The 19741-nt window shown below is 32.4% G+C and overlaps 3 protein-coding genes across 5 annotated transcripts; 1 reads left to right on the top strand and 2 right to left on the bottom strand.

The window, feature by feature from the left end:
• Nucleotides 1–65: 65 nt before the first annotated feature.
• Nucleotides 66–3909, bottom strand: LOC143899494 (leukotriene A-4 hydrolase-like). The gene is made up of 10 exons (XM_077409810.1): nucleotides 3768–3909; nucleotides 3195–3316; nucleotides 2858–3103; nucleotides 2710–2778; nucleotides 2111–2384; nucleotides 1603–1901; nucleotides 1100–1372; nucleotides 720–1012; nucleotides 379–651; nucleotides 66–209 (listed from the first exon to the last, which is right to left on the bottom strand). Exons 1-9 carry the CDS (start codon nucleotides 3814–3816, stop codon nucleotides 423–425), a joined length of 1854 nt encoding a protein of 617 aa, XP_077265936.1. The 5' UTR covers nucleotides 3817–3909; the 3' UTR covers nucleotides 66–209; nucleotides 379–422.
• Nucleotides 3910–5394: 1485 nt separating this feature from the next.
• Nucleotides 5395–11189, bottom strand: LOC143899496 (uncharacterized). Of its 3 annotated transcripts, none has more exons than XM_077409817.1 (6): nucleotides 11146–11189; nucleotides 10527–10744; nucleotides 8272–8598; nucleotides 7698–7920; nucleotides 6651–6896; nucleotides 5395–5997 (listed from the first exon to the last, which is right to left on the bottom strand). In XM_077409817.1, exons 3-6 carry the CDS (start codon nucleotides 8518–8520, stop codon nucleotides 5945–5947), a joined length of 771 nt encoding a protein of 256 aa, XP_077265943.1. In that variant the 5' UTR covers nucleotides 8521–8598; nucleotides 10527–10744; nucleotides 11146–11189; the 3' UTR covers nucleotides 5395–5944. The 3 variants fall into 3 exon arrangements, with proteins under 3 accessions (XP_077265943.1, XP_077265941.1, XP_077265942.1); XM_077409815.1 differs by lacking the exon at nucleotides 11146–11189 and adding an exon at nucleotides 10923–11139; XM_077409816.1 differs by lacking the exon at nucleotides 11146–11189 and adding an exon at nucleotides 10914–11139.
• Nucleotides 11190–11651: 462 nt separating this feature from the next.
• Retm (real-time) lies at nucleotides 11652–19499 on the top strand. Its single transcript, XM_077409809.1, has 15 exons — nucleotides 11652–11957; nucleotides 12341–12490; nucleotides 12738–12869; nucleotides 13001–13129; nucleotides 13242–13345; nucleotides 13661–13728; nucleotides 13829–14131; nucleotides 14266–14354; nucleotides 14431–14568; nucleotides 14679–14799; nucleotides 14873–14997; nucleotides 16166–16412; nucleotides 16512–16627; nucleotides 16952–17094; nucleotides 17184–19499. The coding sequence occupies exons 1-15, from the start codon at nucleotides 11895–11897 to the stop codon at nucleotides 17248–17250; spliced, it is 1995 nt and encodes a 664-aa protein (XP_077265935.1). The 5' UTR covers nucleotides 11652–11894; the 3' UTR covers nucleotides 17251–19499.
• The last annotated feature ends 242 nt before the right edge of the window (nucleotides 19500–19741 follow it).

Below are 19741 nucleotides of genomic sequence, written 5' to 3' on the forward strand. Positions count from 1 at the left end.
TAAATCTTTTAGATGAAGCAACCTGTACTACTTCATTTTATTACGAAAAAAAATTTAACGAAATGTTCATGCAGAGATATTTATTTATCGATTATTAACAAATTATTTATATTGTATATTAATTTTTTTCACAAATTTAAATATTTTTAAAGAATAAGAATTGTCATATTATATCCTGTTGCGCACCAACTCGTTTTCAATCTTTAGACCTATAATTCACAGACAAAATAAACAACTTTTTAAATTTTAGTTAAGTTATCCAATTATGATATAAAAATCAATTTTTATATTCTTTCGATAAATTGTACAACATTTGTTTTACTCTTTTTCTCTACGATAAATAAATTACTTTGTATGTCGCAATTAATATTGACTTACTTTATAAGAAGGAAAGATGATTTGATTGTTAATATATGTGTGTGTCAATTTAGTCGCATAATTGAATTTATTTTTTCCTGTGTTTCATGAACGAACTTTTTCTCGTTGCGTCTATATGCTTCGATCGTTGTTATACGTATTTCTTCCCAGTTGTATAAATCTTCAAATATAGAACACGCATACTTTGGCGTAGAAAAGTGAATGGCGAAATTCAAGGCAGTATCAATTATAGGTTTCCATCGATTTTTGATACACAAACGTATCCAACGAAACCTAGAGAAATAGGTGCGTGTTACATTACGCAAATGTGAATCAGTCTAAACGCGGATATTCATATTTACCGTATTTCATAACTGTGGACATGGGACTTATAAAAATTTGACATTAAATTCATCTTGATCACGGTCAGGCCGACAGGCGAATCATATAGGTATTTTAAAAATTCTATTTTCTCAATATCAGAATAAGATAATACTTCTACGAATTTACGAGGTATATTTTCGGCATTATCATCACATCTTATCCATTCTTCCGCTAAATTGAAACATGCTGTTTCCAACGCGGTTATTGAAATGTCTGGAATAAGTGGTTCTGTGCAAAGAAAGTATATGCTCCAATCAAAAGAAGTTATCATCTAAAACAACACAAAATTTATTATTTTTAACGCCAAAAATATAAATACTGATAAAACCATAATTTATTTGAATAAAAATTGCGTCACCTTTTTGTCCTTTTTTTCCCGACCAAAATTAGTACAGTAACTAATCAAGTGTATTATCCAATCTTGCGTGTTTATACTTCTGTATAAAAAAGTATAGAAATATAATTTAAGATATCTCTCGAATTCCGATGGTCCTCCTAATTCATGCTGTAACTTTTCCAAGAGCATACATCCCACTTCATAAGGCACACGTTCCATGAGATAATTAGGCGAAATATTTCCCAATCTGGGTATTAAATTTTGTAATATATCGATATCCTTGTATCCTTCAATCTATAATACATTTTCGATAATAATATATATATACATATAGTAGAAATACCGAAACGTGTGTGTGTGTGTGTGTGTGTGTGTGTGTGTGTGTGTGTGTGTGTGTGTGTGTGTGTGTGTGTGTGTGTGTGTGTGTGTGTATGTGTGTGTTACAAAATATTCTTATCTGGCATCATATTCGACATTATTTATTACTTTATTTGTTTTATCTGTAATAAAAGTTAATACTTTACCCTTTTTACCAGTTTGCGGTCCATTTTCATTAGTAAAAATTCCTTCGTTTTCCCATCAATCGGCATAAGGTTTATAAATTTTTTGCAAATAAACATACCGATACTCTTACTCAACCACATATGATCATAATTTACAACAAAATACTCGGTCCACAAGTACGAGATTTGCTGAGCAAGTGAACTGATCAAAGAGATATCTCCGCGAAGTAAGAATGGCGATACAAATATCACGTTTCGACATTGTATTGTGAAATACTTGGGTGAGATATTTGGTGGAAGCACGCATATATTTTGTTTATCTAGAAATTTTAATGTATATATATATATATATATAATAACAAAAGAATAATAAATAAATAACAAATAATAAAAATAAATAAATAAATAATAAATAATAAATAATAAGTAATAAATAAAAATAAGAGGATTTCTAATTTAAAAAAATAAAACTGATTGTGTGTGTGTTTTATTAAGTTGATAAGTATATGTAATTTAGTTGATGTTTTACCCAAAGAATAAGATCCATACAACTCATCGGCAATCTGCAATATGCTTTCAAAATTATCAAACGTCGTGCGGCTTTCATCGATAAATTTGGATTCAGCATACACATTGGCTTTTGGACCAAGTCTCGCCGCCTTTAGTGATCCTACAGCAATAACTACCCCGTAAGCCGGTGTTAGATTCCTTTGAAAGAATTCATACATGTCTTGGTCTTGAGTTGCAATTATATTTCTCAACTTTGCGGACATTATAACTCTAAAATTCTTTGGTGCTGAAATCTAGAAATAAGAATTTAAGACACATGAAATATACATTTAAAAAATTAAATAGACCGTTTAATTTAATTTTTACCAAAACAGCTTAAAAGAACATGTAAACATATATATATGTATATAGATATAAATTAATGATTATATAAATATAGATACATATGTATATATATTCACAAACATACATTTAAATTAATTTTATTTACACATAACAGTTTCTTTCCAAACTTTTCATTACTTTATGAATTGGATTAATAATAATCATGTTACTGTGTTTATATGTATAAATTAAGTAAAGAATCCATATAAATACCGTCTATGTATAAATTTTTACCTCAGCTGAATACGTAGTTTTGACAGACGGTGTGTCTTGGCATGGGAACATGGCTCTTGCATATGTATACTAAAAGATTTGAAGTCCTTAACGTACGTTGATCAAGATAAATTGATTTGTTTATTTATCTATTTAACTGTATGTTTACCTTGGTGTTAGACAATAGGAAAGGATGTGTGCCATCAGCAGTTTGCTCAGGTGTTAGCCAAATTAGTGCACGTGAATGTTCACTTGTTCTGTATTCAATCTCTATTTTATGTGACACATGTTTTCCTGGCAACTCTATCTTAAATATATTTCCGCAAGAACAATCAAGTCCAATATCATAACATAACGGTAACCCAGTATTAGAATCTGTGACTTTTATTATATCAAGATTGCAGCTATCCAGAAACTATAATTATTCGGCATTACCATACATATCAATAATAAATCAAAATTTTTGCTGAACGTAGAAAAAAATATCTCACTATACATATACTCACAATAGTCCCTTTTTCACATTTTTCATATTTTTTTATTATATTCAAAATCGCTTTCCCTTCAAGAACTTTTTGATCAAAATCCACTTTCAACTCTAAATGGGTATGGGTTACACGCGCAAGTTCTAATAATTAGAAAGGTACATAAATTTAAAAAATATTTAAGCTAATATTGATAATAATTGGTAATAATGCACATGACAAAAACGATATATTGTAATTAAAATTAATATAATAATTGCGTACGGTATCTTACGCGAAACGCTACCGTGTTTCTTGATATATATTTATAATACGTAAATAATTTTCAAGTCTTTATGCTAACACAGTATATGCACTTGAGAATATTGTAAGTTAATTAACGTCACGAAATAGCAATCTAATTTTGAAAATTGTTAATTACTAAAGACAAGTATATTAAATGTATGTACAACGGGAAGAGAATCTCGTCTTCCCAAATGAATTGTGTTAACATATTTGTCATTTCATTCTATATTCTTAAAAAAGAATGAATAAAAACATCTTAAATGCTTTACGTCATTTTAAAAAATGTAGCTAATTAAATAAATAAAGTACCTGGTAGCGCACAGCTGTATGGATCATTATTTGTTGAAAGAATATCCATTTTAGCAGAGTCACTCTACAGCTCTTAATAATCCTATGTAACGGACCGTTGTGAACTGACAGCAGTTATACAGTTCTACCTTTGCTCATGTTTTCCTTTGTCTGGCAACATCGTCTGTTTATTAGAATACCGGATAGCCGAAGAGGCTGTGACTTTCAACCACTAATATGAAGAACTGAATATATATGTGACGAATCGAAGGATTGTTTACTTCGGTTACACTTACTAGGCTTTATTTTTGTATTTATTCGTTTAGAATTTAAATACTGAAACATAATACTACAGCATATAATCGAGATGTTAGATTTGCAGTTGAACAATTTCAACATGAGAATCGTGAAAATAATAGCGGAAGAAAAGACGATTTTGAAATGACGTTATACAAATTAAATATATCGTTGTATTAACGCTGTTCCTCGATAAGAAATTCACAAAATTGAAAATCGTACGCGATCTATACAGTGCAATAAATACGCGACATATTTATTGAAAAAAATCATGCGATATATGTATATGATAATTGATTAAATGTAGAAGACAAGGATATATATTTATCGTTTATCGCGTATACTTCCATAAACCTGCGCACATTGCGTATTGCAAATTTGAGGAAAATATTGTTAAGCAATAAAAGATACCCCATGTGTGATATATTTGGATAAATTAAAAATTATTTATCTATATATTTTCAATATTTTTAAATTATATAGAAACCATATATATATAAAATATATATATATATATATATATATATAAACTAAAACCAGATGCAGTCACAACTGTGCAAGTTATCAAGGAAAGTACGTTTATGTCCTCGATAATAATATTAGCTCTGTTTCAGAACTAACGAGATATTTTTCAAATAATTAATGCCAAGATTTTCATGATATATCATACAAACGGCTTCCAAGCTCGCGACTTAATTCTGATATCACATCTTTGAAGAACTTATTTCATATTTTGATTCAGTCACAAAATACAAATTTTCCTGCGTATCAACACATTTTTTTCATTACACAGTACCACAACCAAAATAATAATTTAGTTTTGTTGGTAGATTATGATATATTATATCAAAATTTTGTTTCTTTTTTATTTAAAATTTGACCATTTTGAGCCATTTTTCGGATCAAATCCAGCTTTATTTTAAAGCATAATTAAAAAATTAATTATCTAAAATAACATTTTAACAAAAATTTCACTGTTCTGATCATTTTTATTTAAAAATAAAGAAATAAAATCAATTAATTACATTTTGCAAAAAATTGGTAAGAAATAGTGGAAAACTAATATTAGACAAAAAAGTATTAAAACAAAAAATGTATTCAGCAGATGTAACAATTGTATACGTTAAGCGATGATTGCCTGCGATTATATCCTATCTAATACTGTCTATTACACATGAGATCTATTGAATTAAATCAACTTTTCATAAGCCGTTCGTTTAATCGTTACATCTGCTGAACATTAGTCTTATATACATGTATCTTGAAAGAATATTATCTTAAAATTCTAAAACTAGGAATCTTTTCACAATTCCGTTTCCTTCAGTAAACAAACACAAGGCGAACGTAACCGCTCATTCAGAAAACGTGTCCGCATTCTAATATGCCGAATACGAAGATATTTCTCCCTTAAAATTTTATATCGTAAAAAGTACATTTCTGTTTTCTCAAGTGATATCTCGGAGCCGGTTACGTCTTGGAAAGTAAATCCGTTACGAAAACGTACAATTAACACGATTATAATTGTATAAATTTAAAGAAATAAAATAAAATAGTGAACAAAACCACGATGTACATCGAATCAAATTTAAAACTTATCGATATGTAATTCTTCTTATTAAAAATAAAGATTATCGATAAGACGTTTTATTTTTATTACTTTTTTTTGTGCGACTGCTTAGCCTGATAAATGCTCACGCCACAGTAATACGGCCACGGCTTCGTCGAGTTTGGCCTTCTCGGATTCCATGTGCTCCAGTATGTAAAGAAGGTTTGCTGTCGTCGATCTTCTGCAATATACCGATGATCTTACCGGTCAGCAGTGTTGGAAGATTGCTGGATTTCTGGCGCATGTGGTGTAGCGCAAGCCCTTCTAGATATTTCGTAAAGTATAATATTTCTCATCAAAGCTTCTTTATCCCTCGCTTTATCCGTAGATCAAGAGGACTGTCAAGACCTATTATAAAAAAAGAATATATGTTAAAGAAAATAGTTTCTGAAGGTTTTTATAAATTAAAGTAGTTCACGCATTTGCAGCCAACTTTGTTATATGAATAATCAACATTTGTTGCAACTTCTTTCCAATGACGTATATAATTTGCCCCTAATTGCCATTTTTTCACTCTAGCTTAAGGCCTGTGTTTACGATGCTAGAACTTGGTCCGAGAACTTAGACCAAATTTTAGCATCGTGGACAGAGGCCTTTAGAGCGACTGTCAAGAGTCGCCATTATCCCTGGTTTCCATGCACGCGTTTCCGCGCGTTATAACGCGCATCAAACATGCGTCTCCATAGGTTACACTAATCAAATGCGTGCTTTTCTCAAACGCGCGCGTTTGACAAAATATTTTATACTAGAGAAAGAAAAAAAAAGTGAGAAAGTATTAGGGGCAAATCAACTTTCTCGCTCTGTCTCAAACTGTCAATTTCAGGCTTCACTTGCTACTACAGTAGAAGTATAGGAATGCCTAACCAATGTCATTGCTTCTTTTCGTGTAAATGTAATCCTGGAAATGCCTTATGCGAATTAATCTGCATATGAGCATGCAAAATGATCACGTGTTGGCTGTGCAGTTATTCGTCAGAAATTCTGCAATCTTCAAACGATACCAGTCAGTCGTGGATGATACATGTTTTGGAGTCTGTAGGGAATTCTCTTAGCATTTGCTTTTGCGACAACCCTGCGATCGACCCTGCGAGCGGCTCTTGGCTCTAAATGTGAGCCAGTCAAAGGCTCGAACCAACCGCGCAAATGGAGCACTGACTGCTTGCTGCGCACGTGTAATTCCTCTACACGCCGAAAACTGGTCCTGGTTCCGAAACGACATTGTTCGACACCACCAACTGCTTGTAAATCTGAGACACAGAGAGATTGTAAAGTAACAACAATTTTCACTAATATTTGAATCCAACTACAATTATTATTGTACAATATTATAATCAATATATCTAATAATGTTAAGGCAATTATATTGTTACAATAATTAAGTACATATTCATTCATTTGTAAGATAAGAAAATAAGTTTAATTAACAAATAATAATTTTATTTTTACAGACCATCTTCTATAAAAACCATTTCAGATATACCACTAAAAGACAACAACTTTTCTGGTTGCTTTCAAGCCTTTCAAGACATTTATGACTTTTTAATTTCATTTCTAATAGCAGTTTGTGGTACTTCTTTATACATGACTAATTTGTTAGATGTTCAAAACAAACTCCGATAAAATAAATAATACAAATGATAACAATACAGGATAATGCCTGGTTCTGGTTGTAGAGACTGATTAATAGTTGAACTTACAAGACCAGATTCTAATCCAATTCTTATCTAATATACACCAAGAATTCTATCAGGATGATTAACTCTTATCTTGACACGTTATTCACAGAAGAACTGATGGTTTTGGTTTCGCCCCATCACACAAAGGTCTCTCCCAAGACAAACATTTTTTTAGGAGCGGATAAGGAATGGGAAACTTTTTAAAATTTCGAGAAACTTTTATGGATAGAAGTTGATCGGACGTAATACCCATGTTTGTATCTTAAGGATTAAAGAAATACAGGTTTAACTTTAAACAAAAACAAATTATTGTTACAGGCGTAATAATAATTTGCTTTTGTAACATTCTATTCTTAATTTCCTTAATATTACCTGTATTACGTTCGGCGAACATGATGTCACGATAGATGTCAAGCTGTGCCGCCGCTACTTGACATTCTTGATCAGCATTTTGTGGCTTATAATCGTCCCGAACGTAATTCAGCTTGTCAGTCATATCCTCGTCAAAGTGAAAATTTGGGAACATTGAAACATCAGCCTTTTCGTCCAAATCCTTTCGGCGTTCCATACGTGGGATGAACTTGCCAACGTACACCTGTGAGCACAATCCACATTGAGAAACAAAAAAGAAACACTCATTTGATCAAAGACTTATATACGTGGACTGAGCGCTTCTACAAAAAGCTATGACACCAGAGAAAGAGAGAACAAGTGCAAGGGCAATCGTATCTTTGTTTGGCTCAACTTATAAGAATTAAACCTTTTCTTTTCTTTTTATGCGACAAGGACATGTCGGAGGACAATAGAAAGGGAATATAACTATTCTTTTCATTAAAGTCTTGCCTTTGCGAGCTCCCACAGTCTATGTACATAAAGTCTATGGATTTGACAAACGAATCAATCGAGCGACAACTTTTATCCTGATGAATAAAGAGCGTTACTTTACCTTCCTGCCACTTCGCAACATCTTGTCGATCTCCTCGATAGATTTGTCGGCTGCTTCCTGCGTTTCAAAATGGACATAACCCTTTGACGTGCCCTTTGATTCGCTTTTCTCAACCTTACACATCACTATCTTGCCGAACGCGGAAAATGTATCGTACAGCGCTTGACGATCTATCTTTTTGTCTAGGTTTGTAATAGATACATTTTTGTTATCGAACTTGCTTAAAGTGGGAAAGTCTAAATACCGCATGATATGAATAGGCCGCCCTAGAGACCCTCGGCCGCCCGTTTATAATGCAGAAATTTATGATATCAATGGCCAGTTCGGCTGAAACATAAACGTTCACACATGTATTTATGCTAATGTATCATCTTTGCGAAACTTGAATAATTTAATTTTACTGCCATGCTGAAAAGTGTATTCCTTATTGTTAAATAAAATGTGTTGCTCTTGCAACCGTCGAAAGTTTGTAAACTAAAGATGCATCTGCAAAAACTCAATATTTTTAAATTTAATTATAGTATTGGATATGTTTTTTTGTAGAGTGGAACGCAAAAGTGTCTTTGTTCCAAATAACTTTTGAAAATGTACAAAAAGTAACTCGCTCATAACTTGAGCGCAATGTGTGCGACGAGCAATTGCACAGCGACCATGATTTTCTATGAACTCATCCTCCGAAGTATAATGTAATATGAAAAGAATAAATCTCTTGTATTTTTCTGTTTGCGTATCCTCGCAATACATTTACTAAACCAAGTTATAGATTGTAAATTCGTTGTTTTCAATTAAAATTTACAAATTTTGATTCCTTTTTTTCTCTCTCACAATTGAAATTAACGTAAAATTATAGAATACGATATATTAATGTTTTCCATAATTCTATCCCTTAATATAATATAAAAATAGGTGCTTTTCTAATTGATAACAAACAAAATATCTCTGAAGTTCGAGTTATCTCGAGTTCATTTAAAATGGGAGTCCTCTCGTCGGAACTTTCTCGAGGCGCTCCTCTTTGAGAGTCGTGTATGTAGCAATAAATGGTGCGCTTCTTTTCTCATGGTCGGCGGTTCTCCGTGAAACGTCTCATAGGTGGGGCGAGCGAAGAAGGTGATGAGTTGATGATGACGGAGGTGGTGAGTTAAGCGCGCGAGCGTTGGCGGTAAAAAAATAAAAGTTAACACGTTGCCTGCCTAGCAAGTTTTGTCTTAAAGCTGGCCACACACACTTTCCGTAGAACGTAACAGTAAGGTTTCGACCAATCGCGTTGTTCAATTCTTACTTCTACGGTTAAAATCGAGCAACGCAATTGGTCGAAACCTTACCGTTACGTTCTACGGAAAAGTGCGTGTGCCCTGCTTCATCGTGTGCGTTACAATACTCACATACTACGTTTACGCGAGCGTTACTTCTGTCGTAGTAACGTACGATATATCGCTCGTTTACGCGGAGTAAATTATCGCAAGTTACTACAAAATCCCGTTTACGCGAAGGAATTATCGTAAGTTACTACAGAAGTAAAGCTCTCGCGTAAACGTAGTAACAGTCTGCATTATGGTAAGTATATAATGAAATAATGTGTAATGTGATTAGATAAAATTGTATCCTCTCTTATGACCACTACGTTGAATAGTGCACTTTATACTTTATATTGTTATCCACTTGTTTATATTGTTATATGTCTATATATATATATATATATATAGCTGTTTGTACCATTTAAAATTCTAATATAGAATTTTAAATAATATAGAGCTAACAATATATAGGGGCAGTCAAAGTATTAAGGCCGGTTCTGCAATACGTCGCAAACTACGACAACCGGTAGTTGAAAAGTGTTGTTTCCACGTTGCGCTTGTCAATTGCAGTTGTTAAAAGAGAGTTGGCGAACTTTTTTAACTTTTTTGGCGACGCTAACTGTCAGTCGGGAATCAGAAATAACACTTTTCAACTATAATAGCAGTTACCATCGTTCGCGATGTATCGTAGAACCAGCTCGAGTCACATGTCGAAGCAGGATGTCAGAAAAGCATGCCGATGGTTCGAGAATTGAGCAACGAGAGGATCCAACCAGATCGAACGGTGCGCGCGTCGGCGCGACGCATGAAAGCAGCGCGTGGCGATGCACGTGTAGCGATGATGTTCACGTTGACCACGTGGGTCACCACCACTGCCATTGTGGGAATGGGGCATTGGGCAACAATAATTAATAATAATAATCAATAACAACAAAAATAATAATAAAAATATGAAATTACCATCGGACCAGAGTACTTGAAGTCAACGTATGCGTAGCCGAGAGAGCCGTTGGTATTCTTGTTGCGGAATACTTTTGCGAGCCTCGCGTGCCCGACCGTTGAAAATATCTTGTCCAGCATCGTCTCGGTGACGTCGACATGCAGGTTGAGCACGTAGAGCGAGGTTCTGAAGTTCTTGAGCGCACCGGAATTCATGGCGACAGCTGTGGAATATCTCGCTGGGAAAAAGAAGACGGTTTCGCGAAGTGCATATAAGTTTGTGCCGTTTGTGGCCTATTTCTGCGGAAAAAGTCAACGTAGCGCATGGTGCATACGTTCAATTCACACGAATGCACACATGAACAAACGTGAACAAACGTGCACAACACGGAGACAGGAGACATCTACCAGCAATACCTTCTTCTTCTTCTTCTTTAATTTCGTTGGCTCCTGCCTCTAACCGAGGACAATACGGCCAGCTTTTTCCCCTGTTTGATTACTAAGTCTGGTATAATGTTGAGTGGCGAGGTCTAATTGGCAATTGCTATGCAGACAGTATCAGTCGCAGTACTTCAAAAAAGATTTTTCGTTCGGGTGGAACACGTCCGAACACGTTTGAACAATACCAATTACCAATTACCAATTGTGACTGTGCTGTGACCAATGGCAAGAGGCCATCCCGGCCTTTTTCGTGTGTTCTCCATCGGGATGCACCCTAGTAGCACTGTGGCCACATGCGCATGCTCCGTGGCCGCACGCGCATGCAAAAATGCGCGAATTTGAAACGTATGCATTGGTCCAAAATATAGCTGAAAATTGATAGGTGTATCTCCTATTTGTCACCATGCTAGGGTGCTGTGGGCTAATCACTGATGGGAATGAAAAGGTTAAACAATTCTGCCTGTTAAATTTAATTGCCGATTAAATTAATGAAGTTTATTAATAAGTCGCCCGATTAATTGTTTCTTTTTATGCGCGCGCGTTGCAAAACTCATCGAAATAAATAACGCTGCGAGTCTTCTCGTTCACGTAATACCAGTCGCGTCCGGTACGCGAGTTGCGGTACTGGATTCAAGATGGCACTGAAAATCACAGCCACGAAATGTATCGAGTTTGCGCGCTTCTGTTTCCATCCGTTCGTGAGTTTGCGCTGAGTAGTGACAGACATGACAGTGCTTTCTGTATGTGTGTACACTCCAATTGGAGAGAGCGGCATGAGAGTGTGAGTTCCGTTCCGTCTGCACTCTGCACTCCGCTTCCGCCTGCCAATTGATTATCTGTAATATACTGTATGTGTATATACGGTGATCGAATTATCAAAGGACTCGCCGTTGCGTGATCATCAGTGTCGGATTTGATAACGCAAACACGTGAAGGGAACTAGCAACCATGGTGCAACAATACCAGTCGCCCGTGCGAGTTTACAAGCATCCTTTCGCTCTCGTCATGATGGTGTGTTTTAATACTATATGCAGCCTTCAAACTTGGCCGTCATAAAATATTTATTGCATTTCGTGCCTCCTATGTCCTTCGCGGGGCACATATGCCATATCTCAGAAAATCCAATAAACGACTCCTCGTTACGAAACACTTATGTATCGAACCAGACGAAAACAAGCAGCTATCTTTTTTAAATGTCCTCTTTTCCTTTTTTTCCCGCAAGCCTTTTAAATATTTTTAAATATTTTTTTTAACCAGTATGTATTTTTTTCTTTTTTTTTTATCTTTTTGGCTCGCGAGACGTATTCCTTGAGCTATATATTCGGTAAACATAAGTGTTACGACACAATGCACTGAGCAAACAAAGAAATATTTGAAGTGTCATTTGCTTACAGGCGTACGAGCGTAGGTTTCCAACGTGTCCACAGATACCAGTTTTTATCGGATGTGAAGTTATGCTGGACGAAGAGAGTGAGGATGGTGCTGTTAGAACCACGGAAAGGCGATGTAAATTGAATGTTGAGGCACCCTATATCTTGAAAAAGGTTCGTTTATACACGTATATGTAAAAGACATTCAAGTTCTTTTATACTTATCTATTCCTTTTACCACAAAAGTGTCCATGCTATCGATAATTAAGTGTCACGGTAGATTTGAAACAGCCTGTATTTCAGATACTAGATTTTATAGTTTTTTTTTAGGAAACAGCTGCAAAAAATCTTTCTTAGATTTTACCACTAACAATTTTCGATAGTATAAATCTCATATTCATTAATTAGTAATTAATTTCAGATAATTGGTGTGGATTTTGTATACTTTATTCAAAGAAATGTTTTAAATAGGCGCAATAGTGTTTTAGAAATAGAAGCCTACAACGAAAGCTTTGCCACTAGAGTAACTGTTATTGAAAAATGTAAATATTTTGTAAGTATTACATATAATTATTTATTATCTAAAAAAGATATTTTATGTGACTTTATAAATTTTTACTTTATGTTAGGAGTATATCTAGAATATTTTCTAATTATATATACATATATTAATTGCACATTTAGATTCATCCTGAAAATCCAGAATGGACTTGCTTTGAACAAACAGCAAGTTTAGATATTAAAAACTTCTTCGGTTTTGAAAACTCAATGGAAAAGTTAGCAATGAAGCAATATGCACAAAATATTGCTAAGGTAATAACAATATATTATTAGAACAACAAATATTATAGTTATAATAAAGTGATAATACATGTTATAATGTTTTTTATTTCATAAAATGTAATCGCATCATGTTTAATTACAGGGTAAGGAAATTATTGAATATTTCGTAAACCAATTGAAAGAAGACGGCATTACCTATGTTGCTCCTTGGGAAGATCCACGGGAAAGATCTTCTGAAGAAGAAAAGTAAGTATGGTACATTTAATTCAATTATATACAATACATTAGAGTGTCTGGCTGAACATGTTAATTGCATAAATTTCACGTTGCTTGTAATGGAACATCACGATGGACGAGCATTTCGGACATCAAGAGCACATATACACACACACACGCGTATAGAAGTCATTGTTTCTGTAAAATAATATTTAAAATCTTAATTGTAACATCTTACAATTTTAATTTCCAGCAGTAAACATTTAACACATTTTACCTAAATTCATACTAACAATTTATATTGAGCAATGTTTTCGGTCTGCAATGGTTACTTTTTTTATGTAGGAAAAATGTGGACGAAAATAGTGACAAAGAATTATGTATTACCGACAGCAAACTGCCTAGCAACAGAGGTAATATTATCTTCTTTAATATATATATATATTATTTTTTGATATAAATATAATAGTGTCATTTAACAAGTGACTTTATTTTCGTTTCCTTTAATTATAGAGATGCAATTGTCGTCGGATTATATAGAGAGATACTTAGGAAAACTAGATATGATACAGGAAAGCAAATTAGTGCAGCTTAGACATAGCATTGAAGAATTGAGGGGTAGTTCTGTACCGGGTTATGCAACGCTCCTACGGTTCCTACTGGCTACGGAATTCTCAGTCGAAAAGGCCAGAGAAATGTTAACGCAATCTTTACATTGGAGGAAGAAGCATCAGATCGATAAACTTCTTGACGAATACGAAATGCCACAAGTAATTAAAGATTACTTCCCTGGCGGCTGGCATCACTTCGATAAAGGTAATCGGTCAATAATAAATTTGCTGCAAATATGTCACGCTATCCTAAGTTATGCTATGAAAAATAATGAGTCAACATAAAAAGAAATATCGGACGTATAATATCAGATTCTATTTATATATTCTTTGATGTAGACGGACGACCTTTATATATATTGCGGTTGGGTCAGATGGATGTTAAAGGTCTACTTAAATCGATTGGAGAAGATGAATTGTTATTACTAGTAAGTTAGGTTTATTTTAAAATATTTTAAAATTGATAAGTTTTCGATATGATTTAATATTTTACTTTTTTTACAGGCTTTACATATCTGTGAAGAAGGTCTGCACTTGATGGAAGAAGCTACTAATGTTTGGGATCATCCAGTCTCCCAATGGACACTGTTGATAGATTTAGAAGGTTTAAATATGCGGCATCTATGGAGACCAGGAATAAAAGTATGATCATCTTAAGTGAAATAAATTACTTATAATTAATTTCTCGATATAGTGTTATAACTTATTATATCGCGAGGTCTAATAATTCGTATTTGCTTAATTTGCTTCAGGCATTATTGCGAATAATAGAAATAGTTGAAGCAAATTATCCAGAAACAATGGGAAGAGTTCTAATCATGCGTGCCCCTAGATGTTTCCCTATTTTATGGACACTTATCAGCACTTTTATTAGTAAGAATTTTAACAATTGCTTTAATTGTATAAAATAACACTTTTCTAATCGTGTTATGTATTAAAATTGCAGACGAAAATACTAGGAAGAAGTTTATTTTTTATTGTGGTACAGACTACCATGAACAGGGATCTGGAGGTCTTAGTGAATACATTAATCAAGAATTTATTCCTGATTTCCTTGGTGGTTCCTCAGAGGTGAGATTTAGTAACATTAATAACAATTAAATATTGTATAAATGTCACACTTATTAACATGAATATTTAATACACAATTATTATATCACAACAATTATATCAGTATATTATATAAGAATACGCGTAGGTTACATATAATATATATTTTTTATATATTAATAATTTATTTTATCCATTTTTTCTTGAATGAATATAATGTATATTATGACGATCATGAATGCTAAAGTGTTTTTTTATGCGTTTCTACTTTTTAATAATTGATGATTATTGAATTTTTTTTTTTTTTTTTTTTTTTTTTTTTTTAAAAAAAGTGTCATTTTTTTTATTTACTTTGGAGTAATATATTTTTTGTACACGTGTTGAATACTAGGAAATGAATATATGCGAAGTCTATAATATGGTACCTCGGAGATTTTACATTTTCGACGCAACTGCGACCAGCGTAAGAAAACGATACAAAATTCATGTTAAATATGTTGTAGAAGTTTTTTTCTGCCGCTAACTGGCTTTAGTGGAAAAAATGTGACGTTTTTATAGTTATTAAAAATGCACATTGTGTATCATACATATATATTAGAAATACCAAAAAAAATTGTCATGTGTAACATCAGCAGTTGCTAGATACATAGGCATTGTCTGTGTGTCGTGTTCGTATGTCCTTATCTCTGTGATATATCATCCATATCTGAGGCAAAACCATTTTATACAAATCATCTGTTATAAATTTTTATTCATTTATAAAATACAGGAATTTTATCGATAGTCTACGTTGAAACATTATTTATGTGTATTGTGAAATATGAATACATAGTTTTGATACAATCAAAATCATGTACACTTATGTAACGCACACAAGTTCAAGCACTAATTCAAAAATATAGATTAACACTGCGCGCACAAAAAGTGAAGTAATTTTGTGTGCTCTCGCTAGTTAAATTTCAGAGTATTTTACACAAGTTAAGCTTAAAAACATCTATCGTAAATGACGTATTAAATTACATACTTAGACTTGGAACAATTCACACAATCCATTAAATATCTGAAATTTGATCAGCTCTATTAATTCTCGTAAAATCTTATTTAAATATTTTCAAGGTTATATAAGCAACCTAAATAAGTATAATTAAGTATACATCGAAAACGTTTTTATTTTTATTATAAATATCAGACGTACGTAATGGAAGGTGGGGTAGTGCCGAAAAACTTGTACAGAGTGGATTTGGAGGGTACCTCTGGTGAACACGAGCACAGTCTGTATCACTCCATCAGCTTGAGCCGTGGTCAAACTCATCATGTGTTCATAGAATCCGATGATCCGGGTGCTGTTCTGACATGGGATTTCGATGTAATGCGGCACAATGTCATATTTACAGTGCTTCACAAATCTCGAAACAGTGGAAACGGTGTTATCTCAGGTACACTTTAATATTAGAAACAGATTTGTCATGAAATGTACGTAACATTTTTTTACAATTCGGGGAGTAGCAATATAATATACAATGATTATTTTACAGAACTTCCAGAGCTTGCAATAGGCGGTGATCATGAAATTGTTGCTGCAAAAGAATTAAAAGATAGTTATATTAAAGTCGAACACAATATAATTTGTCACGATGGTGAAAGCATCCAAGTACGTACTCACATAATTTTATGTATTGATGTCGGATGAAGTCATTGGATATATATATCACATACTCAGTCACAAGTATTCGAATGAGGCACAAAAACAGATATATAAAAGTATATTTCCAGTATAATTTGATTAATTCTATTGTACTAAAAGAGATTCAAACTATAATTTATTGTTTCCTCTGTGTTAAGGAATTTGCAAACAATAAATACATATTTTTTCGCGTAATTTGTCCAGATTTTGTGAATAGTTATATGTAGTTATTTCATACATGCGGATAGTGTACAATTACACACGAAATTATTAATTCTTTTTGCATTATAGGGGACTCATATCATGCAGGATACAGGTACTTACGTGTTACAATGGCAAAATCAAGAAGATCAAGCCGAATTTCTTCCATCTATTAGTTCTCATAAGGCTCAACTTATGTACTTTTATGAAACATTACCATCTGCACATTACAGGTATTTATGTAACGTACATACATACAGTGCATATTTTTCAATTTTACGTAGAATAATTTTATAATGATATTTTCATTGGCTTCCTTTAGAGGTTCAATGATGAGCTTGCAGTCAGCAAGTGGAAGGTCAGAGGCTAGTTCATCTTTATCCAGATGAAAAGCGATGAGTATGAACGACGACTTGCAGGAGACATGAAATTTCATTTTGTTCATAATATTTTAACACTATGTGTTATGAAAACACAAATCTCATTTATGTTTAACGGGGCTAAAATACAATTCATATTTTAGTCTAATATTTTAATTTTGTTGACGCGATAGAGAGCATCTACACATCAACAATCCAAATAATGCTCCAATTCTTAAGCCTAAAGTACTCATTTCGGCAACCACATAACCAATGTTATCATGTTATATACATATACATATATACATATATATATATATATATATATATATATATATATATATATATATAGCTGTTAAACAATAATACAATATATAATAATGTTGTCTAATATTTAAACTTTATTTTTTCATATAAATATAAATTAGATGAAATTTAATACTCAGAATAAAGTCATGTACATTTTATAGATCATATTGCAATATAAGCAGTAGATACCTCACTGCAAGAGCACATTATAGTTTCCCGAAGTGAACGGTAATCCAAATTGTGCAAGTGAATTGTGATTTAATATTAATTTATATACATATATGTATTTACATAAAGAACACGGGTAATGCGCGCGTGCGTGGAAAACAAACGTTCTTCCCTCATAAACATTACATTTTACTAAAATTTCATCTAAAAGGAAGATGCATAAACAAACTAATTTTTATAGTATATAGTAGTTTTATATATTATAGTGAAACTCCATATCCATTCCATTCCATTCCATTGCTGAATGATATAACACATTATACTACATTTAGATCATTTTTGACATACTTCCACAAAACACACTATACAGGAAGATTAATAACTATAGAATTATAGAATCACAAGTTCTCTATAATTAGAGAATCAATTAAAAAATATAGTTTAAAATATGTTAATATAGTTTAAAATATGTAAATAAATATAAATTTATTATTGGTTTTATTTAAATTAAGTTAAACATCATGGTAATTATAATTTCAATCGAGCTACCTAAAAATTAATAAGAACATGTAATATATTTAATAATTTATTATGTGTGCCAAAACAAATGTGAGAACTATGGAAAATATTTTCAGTACAAGTGGGACGAATCTTACCATAAATGAAAGGGAAAGAAAAATAATTTTGAGATGTAACAATATAACTATATATATTGTAGAATATATATAATTTATCATTTATTTACTAAATGAATATTTTGGCAACAGGATATGTTATTGTTAATTTTCTAGTAGCCTACAATAAGAGTCCATCAATTTTAGATATAACATTATAAAGTTTTTAACGGCAACAATTAACGATATGTAAACTAATAAAGAGATTAATTAATTCTAAGATGCACAGGATACTCGAAATATTATATAAATATCATATAAATAATTATAGTCAATTACAGTGCATAATATAAAACAACGTTAAAAATGCTCATACTTTCAATGAAATATTGTACGCCGAGAGAAAGCTTTCATATAAGAAATTAATCATCAAGACATAATTTGTGAGAACATAAACTCTACTTATCAATTAATTATATCAATGAATAGAAACATCTTCCTATCTTAATAAATTTCGTCTTGATGATTACTGATTGTAATAAACAGTTCAAATGAGGAAACAACTATTTTTCAAGTACAGATTTTTAGAATGAACATAGAACAAACGTGTTTCTACTAGGATAGTATCGCGAAATGAAATTGTATGGCCGGCCAATGTTTGTTTAATAGTTAGATAAAAATATTACATTTATCAGTCATCACTAGGATACAATTAGCTATTTTAAAATATAGTTATATAACTAGCATACCGAAAATGTGTAACAGATTATTATATTACGTGAAGAAGTAAAATGCGTATAAATATTAATGCATTTATCGTTTGAATAATAGAAAGGAGAAATTTGTAGAATTAATTACTATCCCATAGTATGCAATTTGCTTCTTTGCGACTAGAAACAGAAGTGTAGAAAATAAGAAATTACGATATTGTCTCAAAGTAATAGGAAAATTATGTATATATCGCTGATTTGAAGTGTCATGTAATGTAGCGACATAACTAGGGCTGCGGTCCATTTAACGCTACAAATGCTTTGAAGCGTTCTTCTTCTCCTTCTTTCTTCATTAAAAGAAAGGAGAAGAGGAATACTTCGAAGCATTTGTAGCATCAAGTGGACCGCAGCCTAGTAGTATCGTTTTTTTTCTATTGTCATCACATAAAACGTTGGCAATAAAGTTCAAACGGATATATTCAAGGATTATTATTGAGCATAAGAAACCTGCTTTCAAATTTTAATATTTATAAGCCGTAAATAAATGTGATACATCTTGGAGAATCTTCCCAGATTAGGATAAATAAAATAACACTCAGAATAGTTCTAACAATTTCTTTTTGGTTTTTTTTTATAACACTTCTATAATTCATACGGAATCTGTGAGGAGTATATATGCTCGCAACCATTTATGCATCCATTGTATACAGAGTAACATAT

Source organism: Temnothorax americanus, unplaced genomic scaffold (assembly GCF_048541705.1).
Source record: "Temnothorax americanus isolate GAGA-0224 unplaced genomic scaffold, ASM4854170v1 Scaffold27, whole genome shotgun sequence".
NCBI classification, from domain to species: Eukaryota; Metazoa; Arthropoda; class Insecta; order Hymenoptera; family Formicidae; genus Temnothorax; species Temnothorax americanus.